Below are 20,441 nucleotides of genomic sequence, written 5' to 3'. Positions count from 1 at the left end.
CTTTCGTTCCTTCCCCAGGACCCTTAAGGACTTGGTTTTTATGATTTGTCTGGAATGTTTCAGTTGTCATCTGTGGACGGACCTTTCTTTCTTTTCTTTTCTTTTCTTTCTTTCTTTCTTTCTTTCTTTCTTTCTTTCTTTCTTTCTTTCTTTCTTTCTTTCTTCCTTTCTTGTTTATTTTTTTAAAAAATTAATGTTCATTTTATTTTTGAGACAGAGAGACAGAGCATGAGCAGGGAAGGGGCAGAGAGAGAGGGAGACACAGAATCTGAAGCAGGCTCCAGGCTCCAAGCTGTCAGCACAGAGCCTGATGCGGGGCTCGAACTCATCAACTGGGAGATCATGGCCTGAGCCGAAGTTGGACGCTCAACTGACTGAGCCACCCAGGCACCCCTTTAATGTTTATTTTTACTTTTAGGAGACAGAGAGAGGGAGAGCAGGGGAGGGGCAGAGTGAGAGAGAGACAGAGGATCTGAAGTGGGCTCTGTGCTGACCAGCAGAGAGCCCGATGCAGGGCTGGAACTCATGAACCACGAGATTATGACTGAGCTGCCGAGCTGAAGTTAGTCGCTTAACAAATTGAGCCAGCCAGGCACCCCTGGATGGACCTTTCCTTTGTCTTTGTCTTTCTTCCTTTCTTTTAATTAATTTTTAAATTTACATCTAAGTTAGTTAGCATATAGTGCAATAATGATTTCAGTAATTCATTCCCTGTGTATAACACCCAGTGCTCAACCCAACGAGTGTCCTCCTTAATGCCCATCACTAATTTGGCCTATCCCCCCACCCACAACCCTCCAACAACCCTCAGTTTGTTTTCTGTCTTTAAGAGTCTCTTGTGTTTTGTCCCCCTCCCTGTTTTAATATTATTTTTGTTTCCCTTCCCTTGTGTTCATCTGTTTTGTGTCTTAAAGTCCTCATATGAGTGAAGTTCTATGATATCTGTCTTTCTCTGACTGACTAATTTCACTGAGCATAATACCCTCCAGTTCCATCCACGTAGTTGCAAATGGCAAGATTTCATTCTTTTTGATTGCTGAGTAATACTCCATCGTGTATATATTCCACATCTTCTTTTCCATTCATCCATCGCTGGACATTTGGGCTCTTTCCATACTTTGGCTGTTGTCGATAGTGCTGCTATAAACATGGGGGTGCACATGTCCTTCGAAACAGCACACCTGTATCCGTTGGATAAATGCCTAGCAGGGCCATTGCTGGGTCGTAGGGTAGTTCTACCTTTAATTTTTTGAGGAGCCTCCATACCGTTTTGCAGAGTGGCCGCACCAGCTAGCATTCCCACCAGCAGTGCCAAAGAGATCCTCTCTCTCTGTGTCCTCGCCGGTGTCAGGACTAGTGGGGCGGCCTGCAGAGATCCTGTGGCGGCACCAGGTGGGGGACCCACCCTTGCCCACTGAGCCTCGTCTCACGGCACGAGAAATGGGGCAGTGAGACGCTGTGAAGTAAGGCGTCAGCTCCCAACTCGAGCCTGGTACATGCCCGTGCCCCCCAGGGGAGGCCCAGGCTGGGGCTGCTCTCCACCCGGGGCCCCCCCTCCTCCCGGGTGACTCCCCCCCCCCATTCCTGCAGAAGGAGCAGCCTGCTCCCAGCTGGCAAGGCCTCCTTTGTTTGGCTCGACTGACCTGAGGGGGTGCCGGACTCTTGGCCACTTCACTTCCGGGTTGAGGAAACCAAGGCAAAGGAGGCTCGGGTTTGGTCGATCGCCCTGAAAGAACCACAGTGCAGGGCCCCCTGGCACCAGGGGACGTTCCCAGGGGACTTTCCCGGGGTGTCCTGGGGCCCAGCCCAGTATTCAGGGCCAAAAGGGGCTGACCATGGCCTCATCCACGTGGGGTGGGGACAACGGCCCAGCTGGGGTCTGGGTCACCCGCATGAACATGCCTGGGGAGGTGAGGGTGGGGTCACGTCCATCAGCACTCCTGGCACCTCTAGCCAAGTCTGAGTGGGAGCGGGGGTTAGCCAAGGCTGGTCCCAGGGCCCACCTGGGAGGGAACCTGGCCACCCCAAAGAAGCAGGCTGGGGGGGGCAACCCGACCCCTGCCACCACAGATGCCCCCTTCCAAGGTCCTTGCCCTCGGCGAGTGTGAGGACCCCCCCCCCCCAACCTCTCCTTCAGGGTCAGTTCTGCCCTAGTGCCAGCTGCTCCGGCCACACCGCGTGACCCAGGGCTGGCTGCACAGCGTGTCTGTGCTTGGGGCTGACTAAATGACCATGCGTGGAAGACCCAGAACCTGTCCGGCTCCCCTGCCAACTCGCACCAGAAGGACCTGAAGTTGGGAATGTGGTCTGACTTCATTTTCTGTCGCTTGAAGACCAGATGGTGGGTGGGGGTTGGGCTGGGGTGGGCTGGGTGGGGCAGCTGGCCTGCCCTGAGTTCTGAGCTCTTGATGCTCAGGCCGAGTTCTGAGCTCTTGATGCTCAGGCCGGGGGAAGGAGCTGGACGTTAATCTGTCAAGGCAGAGCTACCTCTGCCTCATTCTGCGCTCTGAGCAGCTTGTGGTCCGCTCAGACCCCAGACCCCACCTGGCAGCAGGGTAGGGGCAGAAAGGCAGGGGCAGGGCCAGCCTCTCTGTCGCCAGGCCCCACTGCCAGGGCCCTGGATGGGCCCCGAACCTTGCCCGCTCTAGCATGTGCCAGCATCTGAGTAGGGCCCAGCATGCAGTTGGCCCTGAGCCAGCGTGTAGGTGTTGAAGGGTGACAGCGACCAGGTGGCTGCTGTCACAGAGGCCTCAGGGTTAGAGATGGGGCCAGCCCTGACACCCTCCCTGTACTGCTCCCCCCCCCCCCCCGGGGAACGATGCAGGACAGAAAAGGAGGCTCGAGAGCAGGCTCGCAGAGGGAGACAGAGCTCTGCTGGGGACTGTTTCCACGTCACACACAAACACGGGCACTCCAGACTGGCGGGAACAGACTTGAAACCGCAGGTCGAGCTCAGGCCACTTCGGAAGCTGCAGACCTGACGGCTGAAGTGCCTCTGTGGCCCCAACCTGGCCTTCCGGGGGTGGGTCTGGGGGTGGAGATGTGAGGGATGCAGATTCCAGGGCCCACGTGGCCTGCAGGGGCTCCCGGGAAGCCCCATCTGAGGTGCTGGGGGTTCTCTGGTTACATGGGCCTGGGGAGGGGCCCACCTGGCCTCACCCATCCAAGGGGTGGGGTCCTCCCTCACTCCACTGCCCGTTTACTGGTCTGGGGGTCTGGTTTTCTCGAGCCACCCCTGGAACCTGGGGGGGGGGGAGAAGGCTCACCTGGGGCCACTTCCCAGGACACACCCCCAGCGCTAGGGTCCTCGCCCTGCTGAAAGGCGTTGCTGATGGGTGAGTGCGCCCCCCTCATTTTTGACCCCGGGTGGGGCTGACGCAGGCTTGCACGGAGGCAGGCTTGCAGGGAGGGGATGTCTCGGCTCACCACGCCCAGGGCGGGCAGCCTCCCTCCCTGGGAGGGGTGAATGTAGTTTGGCCTACACTGGTTTGGTCTCCCGCAGGTCCCCACCCTACCTGGGACAATACTCCCTGGAAAGCGGCTCTCCACCCACTTCCACACCCCACACTGGCTGGCAAGGCCCCCTGAACCCCACTCTAAAAATGCAGGGGAACCGCCCCAGAATCCCTATCCACCCACTGCCTCACCCAAGGGACTGGCAGGTAAGAAGGGGTGTTGTACCCACAAGACACTGAAGCCTCTGTCTTGGGAGGGACCTCAGAAGAGAAAGCAGGAGGGCAGGTGGGCCTCAGTGGCCTTGTCCACCCGGGCCCTGGGTTTGCACAAAGCCTGGCAGGTGCCAGGAGCAGGAGGATGGGGAGGAGAGAGTGGCCACGCCCCAGGTTGTGGGGGGGTCACTCAAATCTATCCCCAGCTCTGGTGCAAATGTGGAATCAGGCCAGCCTGGGCCAGAGGCAGCCCTGCCCTAACCAGTTGCCCGCCTGGGCTCTCACTGCTGGGGGCCTGGCTGACTCAGACTCAACGCCCCCTGCAGGAGGGGCCAGCTTCCCGGAGGGGGTGGGTCAGGTGGACAGGTCAGTCCTGAGAGCAGGGCTGGAGGCCGCAGAGACGCCACCTGCAGGGGCCTGAGAAGGTTCGGTGTGGGGTTCTGAGACAGTCCAGCCTCATAAGGCCCTGCACTGGCCCAGGGTGAGGCAGGTGGGTTGGAGGGGAAAGGAGGGGTGGGGGGGGGTGGTAGTCAGGGGGATGGGGGGGTTGTTCACCCAAACGGTGGGGATATCAGAGCGGCTGTCCTCCACAGACAATGGCCTTGCAGGCTGCTCTGCCTCCACTGGGGTCCCGTGGGACCCCCACCCACTGTAGCCTCCTGCTCCTGCTTCTCAGCCTTGGTGAGTAATGCGGTGGGGGGGGGGGTGCTGCTGCAAAGTAGTGGGGGCCCAAACAGCTGAGGGGCCTCAAGAAAGGCTCTCATTGCCCCACACCTCCTCCCTGCCTGTGGGCAGTGCCCCCTCCCCCATCCTTGGCGGGTGCCCTGAGGTCAGACGGTTGTTCCAAGTTCTGGGCAGGTGGCCCGAGTCCTGGCGGGTGCTCCGAATCTCGGCGGGTGCCCTGAGTCCTGAACAGGTGCCCTGAGTTCCAGATGGGTGCCCCAAGTTGTAGGTAGGTGCCCTAGACCTGGGCAGGCTGTCAGCCATGTCTCTGTCCCCAGAGGTGACTGTGGCGGCCCCCCTGCTGGACCTCCACGCCCTGCAGCATTAGCGGCTGAGCCAGGGCAGTGATGGGCGCTCAGGCCAAGCTGAGAGTGTCCACGGAGAGGGTAACTCCTCGACCGGAGCAGTGAAGGCTTAGGAGGAGGATGAGGGACGCCTGGGCCCCTTGGGGTGGGGTGGGCTGTGACATCATGGGGTGCAGGGGCCTAAGTCTGTGGGAGGAGCACAGTGTTGGGGGAGCAGCTTTGCCTCCTTCCTACACATGGTGGGGGCCGGTGGCAGGCACCCCAGGAATCCCTGGCTGTCCCTTCCAGCCTTATGCTCTTCCCCTGCAGGGTGGGTGCTACCTTCCAGGGTCCGGGCTGCAGACTCACAACCGGTAAGTTCCCTCTGGGGAGACAGAGGAAGGTGTCTGGCCCCAGGTAGGGGGCCTCGGACCCCCGGCCATGCACAGCTCAGCTACAGCCCTGCTCTGTCCTCAGGGTGTCATGACCCCCTGGCTGCAAGGCACCTCCCGGGACCTGTCTTGGCAGCGGCCTGAGCTGACCGTCCTCCTCTCGAGGGACCAGCGGGACACAGAGAGTAAGTGGAAAACCCTGTCCCACTGGCTGTTAAGAGACCCGGGGATGGGGTAGGGTCGTGGGCTCACACCTGCCCATACCCGTGGCCCTTTCTGGTCGCTCGGCTTGCTCCACGGTGACAACCTCGGAGAAGGGACAGAATCACTCCATTCTGCTGATGTGTAAACTGAGGCCTGGAGGGGGTCCTGCATTGCCCAGCGTCTGTCTCCATGAGGTTTGGGAGGAGGAGGTTGACAAGAGACGTCCAGCCCTCAATCCCCGCCTGCCCCCGCAGAGAAAGCCTGCCCACCAGAGCGGAGGGCCCGTGTGGTGGATGAAAACCTTGTCTTCTACGAGCCCTGGGAGCTGGAGGCCTGTGTAGATGGGGCCCTGCTGGCCGCTCAGATGGACCGGGTGAACATGGTGCCCTTCACCTACCAGCAGCTGGGCGTTTTTAAGCGCAAATTGGACGAGGTAGTTCATGAGGGGCTCATACCTGCCCACCCCGCCGGAGCATCCCCAGCCATCCATCCAGTCACCTCCCCGGGGCAGCTCTATCCACAGGGGTACCCCGAGTCCCTGGTCCGGCACCTCGGGTACTTCTTCCTTGAGCTCACCCCCGAGGACATCCACAAGTGGAACGCGATGTCCCTGGAAACCGTGAAATCTCTTCTTGAAGTCAGCAAAGGGCACAAAATGGATGCTCAGGTGACAGGGAGGGAGCGGGTGGTGTGAGGCCGTGCAGACCCCAGGGGATTGTGGGTCTTCTTGCCCCAAGGCACCCGTGGCCTCCTTCCACAGGTGGCTGCCCTGATTGCCCGCTATCTGGTGGAAGGGGGCCAGCTGGACAAGGCCACCCTGGACACACTGGCCGCTTTCCATCCGACGTACCTGTGCTTCCTCAGTCCTGAGCAGCTGGAGTCAGTGCACCACAGCGTTGTTTGGTGAGTCCCAGGGGTCCGCCGGGGGTGGTGGGCACGCTGCGCCCTGGGCTCACTGTCCGGGCCCTGCTGCCTCTCCAGGGCAGCCCGGCCCCCGGATCTGGATGCATGCCGCCCGGCCCAGATGGACGTACTCTATCGCAAGGCCCGCCTTGCCTTCCAGAACATGAGCGGGTCTGAATACTTCGAGAAGATGAAGCTCTATCTGGGTGAGCCAGGGTACACCCAGGGGGCGGTGATGGCCAAGGCTCCCCACGCAGGGGCCGCCAGTTCCTGCTTCACTAGGCCACTGCTGGTGTGACTGGTGGTCACTGTGCCCTGCGCCCTTACGAGTGTGTGTAGGTGGAGACCCTGTGAGTTCTGAGCCGACCCAGATGCTCCCGCGGCCACCTCCGGCCTCTCCACGCACCCTGAGGGTCAGATGGGCACCAGGGGAACCCGGGGCCCAGGAACTCCTTAGGAAAAGGGAATCTTGGGGAAGGAGGACGGCTTCTTGCAGCCTCCGGGCAGGGGATAAGACTGGGGGGTATTGCGAGGTCTCACGCTTGGGGCCCTCTCCCCGCGGTCAGGTGGGGCCCCCACGGAGGACCTGCGGGCTCTCAGCCGTCAGAACATAAGCATGGACTTGGCCACATTCCGGACGCTGCGGCCCGAGGCAGTGGTGGTATGGCCACGGGGCGGGGCCTAGGGGGCGGGGCCTAGGGGGCGGGGCCACAGGAGGGGCGGGGCCAGGCAGGGGCTGCCTTCGCGCCGGGGCGAGCGCCGAATCCTGGAGCGGCCAAGGCAGGGTCTGTGCGCCCGGGAAGGGAAGCGCCTGGAGGTTTGGGCGGAGCAGAGCCCGGCAGCCTTCTGTGGGTGAGCAGGGCGCCCTTGACCGCCCCCTGGGGGTTCTGGCAGCCGCTGACCGTTGCCGAGGTCCGAAACCTTCTGGGTCCGAACCTGGTGGGCCTGAGGGCGGCGCGGGAGAGCAGCCCCGTGCGGGATTGGATCTCACGACAGCGGCAGGAGGACCTGGACAGTCTGGGCCTGGGGCTCCGAGGCGGCATCCCCAATGGCTACCTGGTCGTGGACCTCAGCTTCCGAGGTGGGCCAGGGTGGCCGGCTGGGTGGGGTCGGAGCAGAGCGGCATGGGGCGTCTGAGTCACTCCCTCTGTACAGAGGCCCTCTCAGGGGGCACCCACCTGCTCCGACCCGGACCTGTGCTCACTGCGGTCCCGACTCTGCTGTGGGCTTTGGTCCCGAACTGAGCCCGCTGCTCCGGATGCTGGACCCGCCCTGCTGGAGGCCCTGCCTGGCCAAAGCGGCCCCGGTGCTCCCTGGCCCGCCTCAAGGGGACTGGGGTTCAATAAAAGGACACTTTCCTTCCCTGCAGAGGCACCCTGTGGTGTTCTGAGGACATGGTGGGAAGGCCCTGACCTGGTAGATGTGGTTCCCGAGTTGTAGCCCCTCCTATTTGCACTTGGAGGAGGGGGTCCAGGGGAGGTAGTCCAGGCAGGCAGGTGGCCTTCAGGGCCGTCCTACCACTGTTTCTAATCCCGGGGTCTCCCCTCCGAGTCCAGGCCAACACTCAGGGTGGCGTCTGGAGACACGGCCGGAAGACGACGGCACAGAAGTCCGTTCCCGGCTGAGAAGGTCTCTGCCCCTCCTCGGGCTCAGAACAAAGGGACACAGGCGGGAAGGTCACCTTGTCTTTTATTCGAATCCCTCAGGGATGCCGCCCCCCTCCAGCAGCATCTGAGGGAGACCAGAGGGCTGGGACAGCGTCTCTGTCAACTCTTCAGGGCTGGCCTCGGGGTGGGCCCAGATCCTCATTCCAGCTCCCTGTCCTGGGAGCTGGATGTGGGTGGGGACCAGTCCTGCGGGCCCCTAGAATGCCGGACATGGTGGACTCCAGCTACCAGCCCCCGTTTCCCTGCTCGTGGTGCTGGGGCGGCGCCGTCTTCAGAGGCCATAGTGCGGGTGTCCCAGGAGCAGTCCTGGCTGAGCCCTGGGGTGCCCCAGTACAGCAGCCACAGGAGGCCAGAGGGCAGGGCCACAGAGAGTGGCAGGTACCCCAGATGGGCTGGTGGGCTGCCTGTAGGCAGAACATGGAGGGAGTACCCATCAGTCCCAGCTGGGAGCCGCCCCTGGGCTGTCCCGCCGCCTCCCGGGCCTGGGCACCCCCTCAAGGCTCACACCGTCCCTGCAGCTGGGGAGGGCCATGTAGGCAGCTGTCCTGGGCCCTGGGCAGGGATGGCACAGCTTCTCCCCCCCCCCCCCCCACCCCACCCCCCACTTTCTGGCACTCAGCAGGTTTTGGAGGAGGGGATTTTGTCCTCCAATAACTCAGCCGCCAGTGAAGAGTGAGGCCGGTGTCACCCAGATGCCACCCAGGGAGACAAACAGGAAGAGTGGCCGACAGAGTGTGAGGTCAGGGGTCCACAGAGGCGCTGGGCAGACCGACCGGGCCGGGTGGAGAAGGCCCACCAGAAGCGAGGGCGGGTTGGGAGCATACCGGAGGCGGGGGCGCTGTGCCTGGGAAGGCCTGACGTGGGGGCTGGGTAGGGCCCCCGGGGCGCGGTGTTGGGGGTGACGGTGGTGGAGCGGCCTGGGCCGCTGAGGCCGCCAGGGTCCGTGTCTAGGCCCAGCTCGCCAAGGGCCGACCTGTTGAGGCTGCGCAGCCAAGAGCTGATGGTCGGGTGGCTCCGTGCCTTCTGTAGGTCCCCCACGTTCTGGCCCAGCAGTGTCGTCACATTGCCGACACTCAGGCTCTGCGAGGGAAGGGAGAGGGCCGTGGGGGGGGAGGTCCGGAGGGTCCGGCAGAGGCCAGCTTTGGGGCCAAGGGCAGACCTGGCAGGGCAGTGCTTGACTGAGGAGTGAGCACAGGGGTGAGGCCTGGCAGCAGTGAGCTGGGGTTCACGCGGTCTGCATCCCTCTGACTTTGGGGCGCTTGGGCCTCCCCTGGGTGGGCAGCCCCCAGGGCTCACCTGCAGCACACGGGGGTTCAGATTGGTGAACGTGTCGATGTCCATGGAGACGTTCGCCTGGACCAGATGCCGCAGCTCCTCCACGGGGGCACCTCCTGGGGGCCGGGCAGTGGTGAGGGGAGAGGGGCGGCGGGCTTCTGGGGATGGGCTGCTGCACACAGGGCAGGGTCTCACCAAGGTAAGGACGCATGAAGCGGTAATAGGCAGCCGTGGTCCTGGTGCTGCCGAAGGCCTCGCGGGCCTTGGCGTAGAGCACGTCTTTCCGGCTCTGAGGACAGGAGGAGATATCCAGGGCCCCGGCCAGCCTGGGGGAGGAGGAGGCTGCTGGGCAGGCCGGGAGCCCCTCACGCTCCTGGCTGCTCCCCTCCACAGCTTTCCTCTCGCCCTCTGTACTGTGCCTAATAGCGTCCCTCCCCAAACTCGCACCTGCCCCAGCCTCAGAAGGTGGTCTTGTTTGAAAACGGAGTCGTGGTCGCTATCTGTAGGTCTATTCTAACATGACCCCACGCTGAATTAGCGTGGCCCAAGGTCTAACAACTGGATGCAAGAAGGAGATCTGTACGCAGACCGAGTGCGAGGCCGCGTGACCACGGAGGCCGAGGCCCGGGCGAGGCGTCCGCCAGCCCGGGAAGGCCAAGGGGTTCGGGCAGCCCCAGAAGCAGGAACATCCCTTGCAGGCCTCAGAGGCAGCTGGTCCTGTGACGCCTTGATCTCAGACTTCCGGTCTCCAGACAGCGAGAGGTCTCAAACAGCTGGGTTAATGGCACTCTCTTGTGCAGCCGTAGAAAACTAACAGCCTTAGGTGGCCTGGCCGAGCCCCACCCTCCTTGGCTGAGGGGCGGCGAGGGGGCGGTCACTGGGCCTGCTCACCGGAACTCCGAGGGCCTGATGGCCTGGATCTGCCTGGCACTCATCCAGCAGAGGCGGGAGCCCCCGATGGCCACGAGCAGGGCGCCGGTGAGGGTGCCGTTGTGGTCCAGGTACTTCTGTAGCACAGCCTGGAGGCGAGGCCGGGTCAGCGGGGCCGGGGTCGGCACCCCCCACCCCCACGCCCCCCTCACCGCCCTCACCTCCGTCTGGTTCTCCAGGGCCACATCTGAGGCCAGCAGGGCCACGACGGTGTCTCTGGACGTGACGTTCCACTGGCCGATCTCGGAGCGGGAGTAGAGGTAGACCAGCGAGGCGATGAGCGGCAGCTGCTCCTCGGGGACCCCGCGCGGGTAGACCTGGGGTGGGGGTGGGGGGTCAGGCCACACCGCCCGGCGCCCGCCCACCTCTTCCCGCAGCTGGTCCGCGGCGCACCCGAGCCAGCTTGGCCTTGACGACGCGCTGGCACTCGGCCGGCAGCGGGTGCTGCAGCAGGGGGTCCAGGTTGGCTTTGAGCACGCGGCTCCCCAGGCAGGACTCCAGCTGCACGCAGTCATAGTGCACCAGAAAGAGGTCGTCGCGCAGCGTGGCCGCCGTGATGTCCCCGCGGAGGCAGGGTCTCCCTGTGGCTGGGGGTGGGTTGGGGGTTTTGAGCTGACCTGTGCTGACCTGGGGCCCCATCCACCTCACTCCTGAATTTGGCCTGCCCTTGACTCTCTCCCCAAGCTTGACCTCTAGCCAAGAAAACTGTGTCCAGACCAGATTGAGTTTGACCTCGACTCCCAACCCAGGCCCGACCTTACAGTTCAGCTCCACTGGGCTCTAACGAACCCCGACGCCCCCCAACCCCCCGCACCCCTCCGCTGGATGCAGACCCCTAGGCCACGCCCAGGCCAGCATGCCACATGTTGGGTGAGCCCGCCCTAGGGTTAGGAGCCCAAAGCGGAGGAGACAGAGCATCCCCGGGCCACAGTGGCCACACTGACCTGTGCCCCGCTTGGGCCGAGAGGACACCGACTCAGCCTTGGCCTTCAGAAAGCCAGTGACGAAGCGCCTGGCGTCCTGCTGGCTAAGCCGCCCAGCTCGGTACGTGGCCACCGTGCTGCCGAAGAAGTCCAGGCCCACAGCCTGGCAGAGCGGGCATACAGACTCCATACCCTGGCCAGGGGCTGGCAGGGGCCCCTGGTTCCTCCTCCCGCCCCACGGATGGAAACCCTGGGGCAGGGAGGGACTGGGGACACCGGTCCCCAGCGGAGTGGCTGGTGGAAGGCCGGCTGGACGCCCCTCCCCTTGTCCACAGCCAGCTGGACAACCCCCCACTCCAGAGCACCCTACCTGCTGCACCTGCATCCACAGGCTGGAGCTGATGTAGGTGGCCAGGGGTCCCAGAGCCCGCAGCCCCTCTAGGTTCCAGGAACCCGGAGGCCTGGCATGTGGGAAGGGGGGCACTGTGTCAGGGTCGGGAGCACAGCCCCGGGGCCTGGAGGCTGCCTGCCCCTCTCCGAGCACCCACTTTCTGGGGCCTGCCCTGGGGGGGACACCCTGCTCAGGAGAGACTCTCCCACTCAGGGTGTGGGGGCAGGGGGCCATGGGGTTCGGAGGGTGGGGGCAGCACCCCTAAGCCGGTGTGTCCCAGGCTGCGGGGTCAGTGGGGCTGTGAGCCAGGGCGAGAGGTCGAAGGTCGGCAGAGCGGTACACACTGGCGGTCTCCTCCGGAGGGGGAGGCCTGGACAGAGAGTTCCGGCCCTGCCTACCCAAGCGTGGTCTCCCCACTGGCCAGCAGCGTGTTGAGGGCGGCTTGCTGGGGGGCGGTCAGCCGATGGCAACGTTGCAGATTCTGCAGCACACGGGGGTCCGCGGCCACGATGCTGGACGCGTCCATGTCGCACACCAGGACCCCGAGGAGCAGCAGGTCAGAGGCGCTGAGCCGCAAGCGGGGTCCTCCCTACGGGACGGCAGGTCAGCGTAAGCCTGGCCCCACTTCCGGTCCACCCGGCCCGCCCGGGGCCCGCCTGCGGTGCCTACCAGGCAGGCCAAGGCCACACGCTGCAGGGCGGCCCTCTGGTCCGGCAGGTTGGCCAGCAGCTCCGTGTCCCCCTGGGCGGCACGGTGGGTGAAGGCCCGGCAGTCGGCTTCCCTCACCTGCGTCAGGCTGCGGGAGGGTTGGGGGGCTGTCGGGAGGGTGGGGACCGGCCAACGGTGCTCTGGGGCGGCCCGGATATCCCTGGGGAGCTGGGGTCCTCGGGACTCCAAAGGGGGCACGCTCAGCCTGTGCCGCCCGGGTTTCGGGCCGGGAGCGGGCACTCACTTGTAGAAAAGCAGCAGGTCCGGCGGGTGGAGCTCAAAGTCGTCCTGGAGGCCATGCAGCGTGGCCAGGTTGGCCAGGCAGCTGAGCTGGGCAGGGCGGTGATGGGTCACTCTCTCGCCCAGCCCGGGGCTCCCCCGGCCCCCTTCTCTCTGCCACGTTACCCTCCCCCTCAGGGTGGCCCCTTCCCTGCCTGCCTGGACCCCCCCTCACCTGGACCTCACGTCGTCTTCCCGTCTCAGCTGCTCTCGGGATGTGTCAAGGCCAGCCCGAGAGTTCTCCCCACCCTGGGCCCCCCTGCGCTACGGTGACTCAGAGGCATTTATCTCAGGGCCGCCTGCCTTGATTTCTCGTGTTGCTTGACTCACTTTGAGGTCCTTCTAGGTTCAGTACTAATTTCATACCAATGTTATAAAGAGACAAAATGGTAGCTTTTCTTCTTTCCGTTTCTTTAAACTCAGGGACGGGCAATGCTTGGATCAGTGGTGGGTCGCGGGGAGAGGCCAGCAGGCTGGGGGATCTGCCCAGGGCCCAGAACCCGTCCCAAAGGGGGACGCTGCATGACAGATGGAGGGAGGAAGCGGCCAGCGCAGGCCTGGCGGATAAGCCCTCACCCGAACACAAGAACAGAAGGCAGGGGGTCTGCAGGTAATTGGTGGAGAAGGCCCTAGAAATGATCCAAAGTGGGCAGCAGCAGAGTGATGCCCAACCTCTGGAGGGCCAGACCTCCTGTCACATAGGAGTTTACTGAAGCGACACCCCTCAGGCGGTGGTGACGCTGGCGGTGTCTCCCTCAGGGCCCCAGTGCTCCCCCACCGTGAGCTCGCCCCCACCCGGCCCCGCAGGCCCCCTGCTGGCCCGTGTCCTGCGCTGGGGACACCCCTGCCCTCAGCACCCCAGCCTGCGCCCATCCGCCACAGCCATTCACCTGCCAGGCTCTGAGGAGGACCCGGCGAGTCGCCATCGCCCTGATGAGAGCGGAGAGCTGGTCCCGGGGCAGCTGGCTGGCCGGCTGGCACCAGAAGCTGTGCAGGAGGGAGGCGTCGGCACTGGGCAGAAAGGAGGCAGGCGGTGAGTGTGTGTGTGTGTGGGGTGTAGCCCGGACTGCAGTGCACAGGAGGGAGGTCAGCTCCCCAACACCCAGGGGCTGAGACACAGGAAGGGTGGCTGGTGGCGCCTGGGCGCAGGCAAGACCGCTGCTCCGCTCGGCACGCACTTGTGCCCCTGTGGCACGTAGTTGGCCCCAGGCTCAAGGCGATGAGCAGGGCTTCAGTATGGCCCCGGGCTGGACTCTGGGTCTGTGCTCCTGCCCGAGGCCCCGTCCCAGGGGGCTCTGAGCTCGAGTGAGCTCCCCGGCCCCAGCAACGGCTGAGTGTTTGGAGCAGATGTGGTCCGGGCATCTGCGGTGTCACCACGGCCAGGCTGGTTCCTAGCTGAGAGCTCCGCAGGCTGTGCGTCTACTAAAATCCGTGTGTGGGGAGGGCATCTCACAGGACTTCAGCCTGGGTCTCCAGCCCTGCCTAATCAGCACACTGATTGGTCAGTGATTGATGGTCCACGAGAGGTCTCTGACTCCCAGGGAAGGGAAGGGTGGCTGAGCCCACGCATGAGCCCTCTGAACAGTGCTTGGGAATTACCCAGTCTCTGTTTAGGACCTGAGAGAGCAGCCAAGCCTCGGGGCAGGGGAAGAAAGCCGAGAGGACTCTGGCCGGGAGAGCAGTGTGAGAGGTGAGGGGTTCAGCGGCCCCAGTCCCAGCTGTGGCAGCCTGGAGGACCCACTCTTGGCCACTCTGGTGTGGTTGGGACATGATGCAGGACACTGGGTGATCTGGGCCACCTTGGGGCAAGGTCGGTGAGTGCTGGGGGCAGCCCTGACTCAGCCTCGCCTGGGCCGTCAGGTGCAGCCCCTGGAGCCGCACCATCCCCCCCCCACCCCAGCCTGCCAGGGGATCAGCTGCCAGGATGTGACCTGTAGGTTGGACCTGCAGGAGGAGCTGGCACTCACCTGGCCCACAGGTCAGCCCTGCTGGCATCCAGCCCTCCCTGGGAGAAGCCCTGGGCCTGGGGACAAGAGCAGTGGGCGGTGAGCCACATGAGGAGGGCGAGGCCTGGGCTCACCTGGGCACCTGGAACAGAATGGGCCATGAGTGGCTGACGCCCCCCCCCCCCCCCCCGGCAGGGCTGCGCCTGCCTGGTGGGGGCATCCGTCAAGGGTCTGCCCAGGGCTCCCTGTGTCCCTATGACCACGGATGGTCCTGCCACCTGAGAGGAGCCGGCCGTGGGAACCACCCCCGGAGGGTCCACGGTGCCCCTTTGTGAGGGGGGGCAGTCTCACCTGCTCTTAGGCCCATGGCTGTGCAGGAAGGTGTGGGGTCACGGGCGGTGGGTTCAGGACAAGCTAGAGAGGAGATAGGACGTGATGAGGCCCACGCCATCACTGTCCCCTGCCCTCCTCGGCCCGGGCACAGAGAGGGCATTGCAGTCTGGGGTCACACAGGATGGCTGCCCCACAAGTGTGTCTGTCTTTGGGGAGGGTAACAGCCCCACAAACAATAGCTCTGCGGAACCAAAGGGAGTGGCAGAAGGGGGCCGGCCTTAACCCTGGGGCCTTCCTTATAGCAGGTCAGGGCTCATGGCACCTGCAGGCTCTGGTGTCTCCGATAAACAGATCTCCACACAGCTGCAGGGCAGGAGCGGTGGTCCCAGTAAGTCCCCCGCACGGAGCTGGGGGTTGAAGCTTCAGGGGTTCCCTAACCTGTGCCCACACCTGGGTGGCCTAGAAAGCTCTCTTCTCCTCCAGGGAGACCTGGAGGCCCAGCCAGACCTTGCCTCCGGCCACAACCCCCACCACAGCCCCGGAACAGCCCTGGCCAGCCTGCAGATGGAGGTCCTGAGGGTGTTGGCGCTTGTGGGCTTCTAGATTGCGCTCCACCCAGGGTGTTCCTGTCCTCTGCAGGGAGCAAAGCGTTAACTCAGAGGGGCTCAGCTCCCCACCCAGAGCCACGATGACACTGACTCCCAGCCTGCGCCCTGAAGTTCGGGTGGCCCTGCCCCAGCCGTCACTTCTCACCTGGGCTCGGAGACCTTCTGCTGTAGAGGGAGGCTGCTCCCGCGCCCCGGGGTGGCTGTCCAATGCAGGGGGGTATAAGCCAGGTGACGGGTGCTCCAGCCACTAGGGACCCCAGCCCACCGAGTGTGTCAGACCCTGCAGCTGAGCCCTGGGGCACAGGGCTGGTGCAGGGGGTGGGCACCTGTGTCCCTGCTCGGCTCCATGCCTCGCCTGACACCCTGCCTGCCTGGCCACCCAGTCCTGCAGCGATGCCTACCTGGCAGATGTGCAGGGGAGAGACCAGGGCTGTGCCAGGTGACGGTGCCGTGTCCGCCCCGGGGGACCTTGAGCACAGCAGACACCTGCCCTCCGGCCCCGGCGGAGCGACAGACTGAGCTCACGGCTGGCAGCCGCCCAACGCACACCCCTGCCCACTGGGGAATGTGTCTGTGCCCTGGGGGTCACGTGTGGATTCGTACACGTGCGTGTCTGCAGCTGTCGTGTGTGCTGCTGTCTTTGTGCACACGCGTGTGCCTGGGGGCGGCCACAACTATGTGAATGATAGATGTGTTCCCCACAGGGACATCAGGCACACGTGGATCCAGTGTGGCACCTGGGTTCAGCGACGCATGCAGCACTTTCTGCCCCGTGAGCGTGTGTGTCCGTAAGTGTGCGTGCTGTGAGGCCGGGAGGGGATGAAGGCAGCAGGCAGGTGTCCTCAATGGCAAAGAGCTGTGGTGCACACGCTCTGGGGCCCAGGATGGGTCCCCTGAGGTACAGTGGGAGGTGCCGTGGAAGCTTATCCCCAGCTGAGGGGGGCAGGGCCCGGGGGATACGGGGGCCTGGAACCCCACGGTGCTGGGTCAGCCACCGAACTACTGTCATCAGCACCACAAGGAGAGCCACACGTGCCCAGAGAGCCAGCCTCACCGCCAAGCAGGCGTGTTGACCCAGGGCCTACGGCGCCAACAGCTAGAGGGACCGGCTGAAGACAGCTCCCCCTCCCCTGGTATGGACAGGCCTAACCGAAGTCCAGCTGCCCTTCCGCATGGCTGGGGGCTGGGCCCCACCAGCACACGCAGCTCCCCAGTGGGGACCTGCCCATGCTCTGGCCCCACCAGCAGTGCCTGTCCCGCCACTCTTGCTAAGGAAGCTCTCCTTTTCCCCTTTGCCCAGGGGCACCTGCAAGATCCCCACACCCTTCAACCCTGCCCACCCACGGCCAGGGCATGGGGCAGGTGGGGGGACAGACAGGCCGTGTGCGCCCGTGTCTGGCCGCTGCAGTCTCAGCCTAGAGGCCCACGGGGTGGTGGGAGACAACCTCCCAGCCTACCCATAGGAAGCAAGGCCCAGACCTGGCCTGTGGGTGGCTTTCTGGATCCCGGGGGGATTCAAGGCACCAAGGAGGTCTTTTACGGGGAGCAGCAGCACACGGAGAACGTTCCCCAGGACGGTGCCTACTCCTGTGTGCCTTACCCTCATGCCTTCCTACCTTGGGGACTACGAGGTATACCCAGCCCTCTGACTTCTCTGTTGTTGGTTCTGTAGGCCCAGCCGTGGGCCCCTCCAGGCCATTGCGTCCAGACAAGGGTCCTGCGGCTGGTCACACCTGCCTCCTGCTCTCCCCAACCCTGGAGACTGGCTGGCCCTCTGAGACGGTGAAGGGCCCTAAGGCGGATGTGAAGACCACAGCTCTAGGAAGAACTGGTGAGAACAGATGGATACTGCAATGTTTTTGGCCAGAAATGGGGATCTCCAGGAACAGGACTGACCCAGTTTTGGTCCTCTACCCAGAGCCCGGCCCTCACACTAGGGCTGTGGGGTGCTCACTGCACGGTGGGGGAGGACAAGTCAGCAGCCGGGACCATGAGGTCCATCCTGGGTCCTGCTGGGGGGCCTAGGGCAGAGGCCTGCCCTATGCAGGGAAGAGGGCAGGGATCCGGGACCCCCAAGTCCCCCACGTCGGACAGATTCACGATTGCTCACGGGGTCAGTCACTGAGTATTTATTGAGTCCCTGACGCTCAGCTGTAAGGAGGCTGATGGGGCTGTGTTACCGGGGATGGGGGCTGGTCGTCCTCACTCCCAAGCCCAAATCCGGGACTGCTGGCTGCCTAGGCATTGTGAGAGGGTCGAGAGGCGTGGCTCAGACCCTCCCCACAAGCCATCTGGGTAGGAGGGGGCCCACGGGCAGAGTGTGGTAGAAGCAAAGGCACAAGGCAGTATCACGGGCAGGATGGGTCAGGGTCTGCAAGAGGGGAGGCCCAGCCCGGCTAGGCTGACCAACACAGGACCTCTGAGAACGGTGAGGACCAGGTGCTCTGAGGCCGGCTCAGCTCTTGCCTCTGCCTCTTGCAGGAAGACCTTGGGCAAATTTACAAAAACAAGCCGCGAGGGATGAAGCTTTGGAGCCAGGAAGGCAGGCCTTGGTTTCCCCTGGGGGAGAGGGGGCTTGGAGGAAGGCCTCATCCTCCAGAATCGTGGTGGCCTGGCTCCCCCTGCTGGCCTTGCGGCCCCTCTCCAGGTCTAGCTGCCACAGCCAGGGGATTCCGTCCCTGTCCGCAGGGGCGCCGCACACAGGGACACCCCCGACTTGGGACGGGCCTAGGGTTCTCCCCTGAAGCCCCCACCCCTAGTGGTCCCAGCTGGCGCTCCCACCCACCGTGGTGCCCTTAGTTGTCAGGCTCCAGTGTCCACTCTGACAGCCACTGCAGGCACGACGCCCGCTGTGCCTCTGTCTCGGGGGGCCTGGTGGAGGGTGTGGGAGTGCTGCAAGGTCCAGGGCTCCCTTCCGCAGGCTCAGGGTCGGGAGCAGCCCTCAGGACCTGGACGAGCTGGTCCAGTGACCGCACCAGGGTGTGGGGGCTCCAGCAGGCATCGAGCGTGGGCACGAAGGGATCTGGCGTGCAGGCCTCCACACACTCGGTGTGGGTGGGGATGCGCAGGTAAAACGCGTGCAGCATCATGCGGAAGGGCTGGTCTTCCCGGCCCGACGCCTGCCCGTAGGTCAGGTCCCCCACGACGGGGTGACTGAGGGCGCTGCAGTGCACACGCAGTTGGTGCGTCCGGCCTGTGGGGTTGCCGAGGGAACAGGTAGGGTGGGGCGGGCATCCCGTGCCCCTCCCCTCCCCCCACATCGCCCCAGCCCTGTCCTGTCGCTGTCTGGAAGCCCCACGAAACCCTTGAAAATGGCAGACCTCTCTGTTTCCTGGTACAAATGAGAACATCGGGATTTAGAGAAGCGGTCGACTCCCAGAGTCGCTGCCGGGAGGGTCAGGGCCAGGCACGCTGGAGAACTCCTGCCGGCCTTCCAGAGGCCCTCACGTCCAGGAGCAAGACCCCGTGTGGGGCTGAGATAGTGGAACGGCCCCAGGCAGGCCACTCTGCCCCTGTGCCACCGTTTCATCTCACACGTAACAGAAGGGACACCGCAGCACCTTGTGTGAAGAGACGTGGGTGCCAGACATCGACCGCGCCAGGGGCGCGAGGGACATCGTTAACAGACAGCAAAGGGGCCTGGACGGCTTCCTGGTCCCCGCCCCCAGACGTACCCGTGAGGGGCTGCAACAGCACTTTGGAGACGGGGTCGCCCGCGTACAGCCCGTGTTCCAAGACCACCAGCTCGGTGACACTTGGCTTTGGGTTCTCACAGCCTGTGAAGAGGAGGACAGGGCGTGAAGGTTGGCTGGACCAGCCTAGGGCCCGATCATCCACTCCAGCCCAGCTCACCTGTCTCCATGGGCCTTCCCCGCTCAGGCCCTCCCATCAGGCACTGGATGACCCTCCCCCCTCCCACTGGTCCCCAGGGATGTCCCCCTGACAGACCCCACTCCCCTGGCCTGCGTACCCTGTGTACCCTCGATGCACATGGTGTGAGCCCGACCCTCTGTGCTGTTCCTGCCGATGGCATAGTTGATGGTCATCCGGCTCTCCTGGACGTGTCCCCGTACCTGCCAGGCAGAGGGTCAGGAGCTGTTCTCGGGGCCACCCACCACTTCTGGGGAACCCCCTGCCTCGGAGACCGGTCAGGCCTTACCAGAGCCAAGTAAGCCTTGGTGACACGACGCTCCTTGAAGCACTTGTAAGCGCTGCCCGCTGCAGCCTTGTTCAAGGCCACACAGAGGGCCCCGCTGGTGGAGAAGTCCAACTGGTGGCAGAACCTGGCATGGGGCAGCGGATCAGGGGTGGCTAGACTGGGGGTGGCCACTTCCCTCCCGCAGAGGCCGCTGGGGGCCACCAGTGCCTGGCCTCTGCACACCTGAACCCATAGTAGGTGTCAGGGTCCGCTAACTCGGGGAAGCGGAGGCGCAGCTGCTTCTGGAGGGTGGGGGTCTCACGCCACATCCTACTGTCGATGCGCAGGTCCCAGTGCTTGTTCACCACCAGGAAATCCTGGCTCTGGTACACCACCGACAGGCTCTCTACTGGGCCTGCTTCCATGCTGGCGCCTGCAACGCACGGGGGTCCACGGGAAGTACAGCGCACGTCAGCGTCCTGCGCAATTGGCGTGTACATCCCTGTTCTCCAGGGTCCCCGGCGTGAAGCTACTGACGCGGCGTCCGCACGCACTAGATCCCTTTCTACTCTCACTTCTCAGCTCTGACTGTGGGGTTGTCCGACCCAAACGCAGAGCCCGGAAGAAGCAGTCTCGCGCCTCAGCCCACCCCCGCGGACCCCTCCGGGGCAGTCCTCCAACGCGCGACAGGAGCCGCTTGCCGAGAGGGGAGGGGCCAAGAGAGGAGCTGCCGGCCACCCCCCCCCCCGCCGGCGGCGGTGGCGCCCAGCGAGGGCGGCCATCTCCGCCCTCACCCCCCCGCCCCCGCCCCGAAGCAGATACAATCCTCCCCGGCAGCCCCCGACCCCCGCGTCTGATGGGCACCGGCCTACGGGTTCTGGGAGCCCTTCCCGCAGCCTGCCCCGCCCCTACTTCGGACCGACCTGCAGCTTAGCCGCACCGCCCCGGCCCGCAAGGCAGCTGCCGGGCGCCGGCTCCAGCACTACGTCCCCGCACCTGGCGGCCCAGCGACCCCGCAGCCGCGCCTCACGGGACCTACCGGAGCGCGCAGCCCTGCCCACGCCCCGCC

At 64.3% G+C, this 20,441-nt stretch overlaps 3 protein-coding genes across 4 annotated transcripts; 1 reads left to right on the top strand and 2 right to left on the bottom strand.

The window, feature by feature from the left end:
* The first annotated feature begins 2,426 nt into the window (after positions 1 to 2,426).
* Positions 2,427 to 7,542, top strand: LOC122471901 (mesothelin-like). Its single transcript, XM_043561091.1, has 12 exons — positions 2,427 to 3,022; positions 3,503 to 3,662; positions 4,262 to 4,349; positions 5,006 to 5,049; positions 5,153 to 5,252; positions 5,526 to 5,704; positions 5,783 to 5,938; positions 6,032 to 6,174; positions 6,253 to 6,380; positions 6,741 to 6,835; positions 7,069 to 7,255; positions 7,330 to 7,542. Exons 2-12 carry the CDS (start codon positions 3,603 to 3,605, stop codon positions 7,416 to 7,418), a joined length of 1,269 nt encoding a protein of 422 aa, XP_043417026.1. The 5' UTR covers positions 2,427 to 3,022; positions 3,503 to 3,602; the 3' UTR covers positions 7,419 to 7,542.
* Positions 7,543 to 7,846: 304 nt separating this feature from the next.
* Positions 7,847 to 17,235, bottom strand: LOC122471184 (mesothelin-like protein). Its single transcript, XM_043559474.1, has 19 exons — positions 17,189 to 17,235; positions 15,380 to 15,434; positions 15,139 to 15,259; positions 14,645 to 14,707; positions 14,428 to 14,435; positions 14,315 to 14,370; positions 13,143 to 13,334; positions 12,924 to 12,976; positions 12,313 to 12,517; positions 12,030 to 12,156; positions 11,759 to 11,949; positions 10,991 to 11,430; positions 10,440 to 10,633; positions 10,208 to 10,363; positions 10,008 to 10,135; positions 9,312 to 9,442; positions 9,138 to 9,232; positions 8,666 to 8,921; positions 7,847 to 8,245 (listed from the first exon to the last, which is right to left on the bottom strand). Exons 1-19 carry the CDS (start codon positions 17,233 to 17,235, stop codon positions 7,980 to 7,982), a joined length of 2,784 nt encoding a protein of 927 aa, XP_043415409.1. The 3' UTR covers positions 7,847 to 7,979.
* A 112-nt stretch (positions 17,236 to 17,347) lies between these two features.
* RPUSD1 (RNA pseudouridine synthase domain containing 1) lies at positions 17,348 to 20,407 on the bottom strand. Of its 2 annotated transcripts, XM_043561086.1 has the most exons (6): positions 20,296 to 20,407; positions 19,616 to 19,805; positions 19,394 to 19,517; positions 19,205 to 19,307; positions 18,909 to 19,010; positions 17,348 to 18,427 (listed from the first exon to the last, which is right to left on the bottom strand). In XM_043561086.1, the coding sequence occupies exons 2-6, from the start codon at positions 19,795 to 19,797 to the stop codon at positions 18,030 to 18,032; spliced, it is 909 nt and encodes a 302-aa protein (XP_043417021.1). In that variant the 5' UTR covers positions 19,798 to 19,805; positions 20,296 to 20,407; the 3' UTR covers positions 17,348 to 18,029. The 2 variants fall into 2 exon arrangements, with proteins under 2 accessions (XP_043417021.1, XP_043417023.1); XM_043561088.1 differs by lacking the exon at positions 19,616 to 19,805.
* Positions 20,408 to 20,441: the final 34 nt, after the last annotated feature.

The sequence above is a fragment of the Prionailurus bengalensis genome, chromosome E3 (genome assembly GCF_016509475.1).
Source record: "Prionailurus bengalensis isolate Pbe53 chromosome E3, Fcat_Pben_1.1_paternal_pri, whole genome shotgun sequence".
Taxonomy (NCBI): Eukaryota; Metazoa; Chordata; class Mammalia; order Carnivora; family Felidae; genus Prionailurus; species Prionailurus bengalensis.
This window is presented reverse-complemented; position numbering and strand designations above follow the sequence as displayed.

What these genes read in the sequence shown, in the direction of transcription:
- LOC122471901 (XM_043561091.1), top strand. Translation starts at nt 3,603, where the DNA reads ATGCAGGGGAACCGCCCCAGAATCCCTATCCACCCACTGCCTCACCCA. An exon ending in GCTCCTGCTTCTCAGCCTTG is followed by an intron (nt 4,350 to 5,005) that starts GTGAGTAATGCG and finishes CTTCCCCTGCAG; the next exon opens with GGTGGGTGCTACCTTCCAGG. An exon ending in CGTGGACCTCAGCTTCCGAG is followed by an intron (nt 7,256 to 7,329) that starts GTGGGCCAGGGT and finishes CCCTCTGTACAG; the next exon opens with AGGCCCTCTCAGGGGGCACC.
- LOC122471184 (XM_043559474.1), bottom strand. Translation starts at nt 17,235, where the DNA reads ATGGACCTCATGGTCCCGGCTGCTGACTTGTCCTCCCCCACCGTGCA. An exon ending in AGGGCTGACCTGTGGGCCAG is followed by an intron (nt 13,335 to 14,314) that starts GTGAGTGCCAGC and finishes CCTCCTGCACAG; the next exon opens with CTTCTGGTGCCAGCCGGCCA. An exon ending in TGAACCCCCGTGTGCTGCAG is followed by an intron (nt 8,922 to 9,137) that starts GTGAGCCCTGGG and finishes CTTCCCTCGCAG; the next exon opens with AGCCTGAGTGTCGGCAATGT.
- RPUSD1 (XM_043561086.1), bottom strand. Translation starts at nt 19,797, where the DNA reads ATGGAAGCAGGCCCAGTAGAGAGCCTGTCGGTGGTGTACCAGAGCCAG. An exon ending in GACACCTACTATGGGTTCAG is followed by an intron (nt 19,518 to 19,615) that starts GTGTGCAGAGGC and finishes GCCCCATGCCAG; the next exon opens with GTTCTGCCACCAGTTGGACT. An exon ending in GTGCATCGAGGGTACACAGG is followed by an intron (nt 19,011 to 19,204) that starts GTACGCAGGCCA and finishes TCCTCTTCACAG; the next exon opens with GCTGTGAGAACCCAAAGCCA.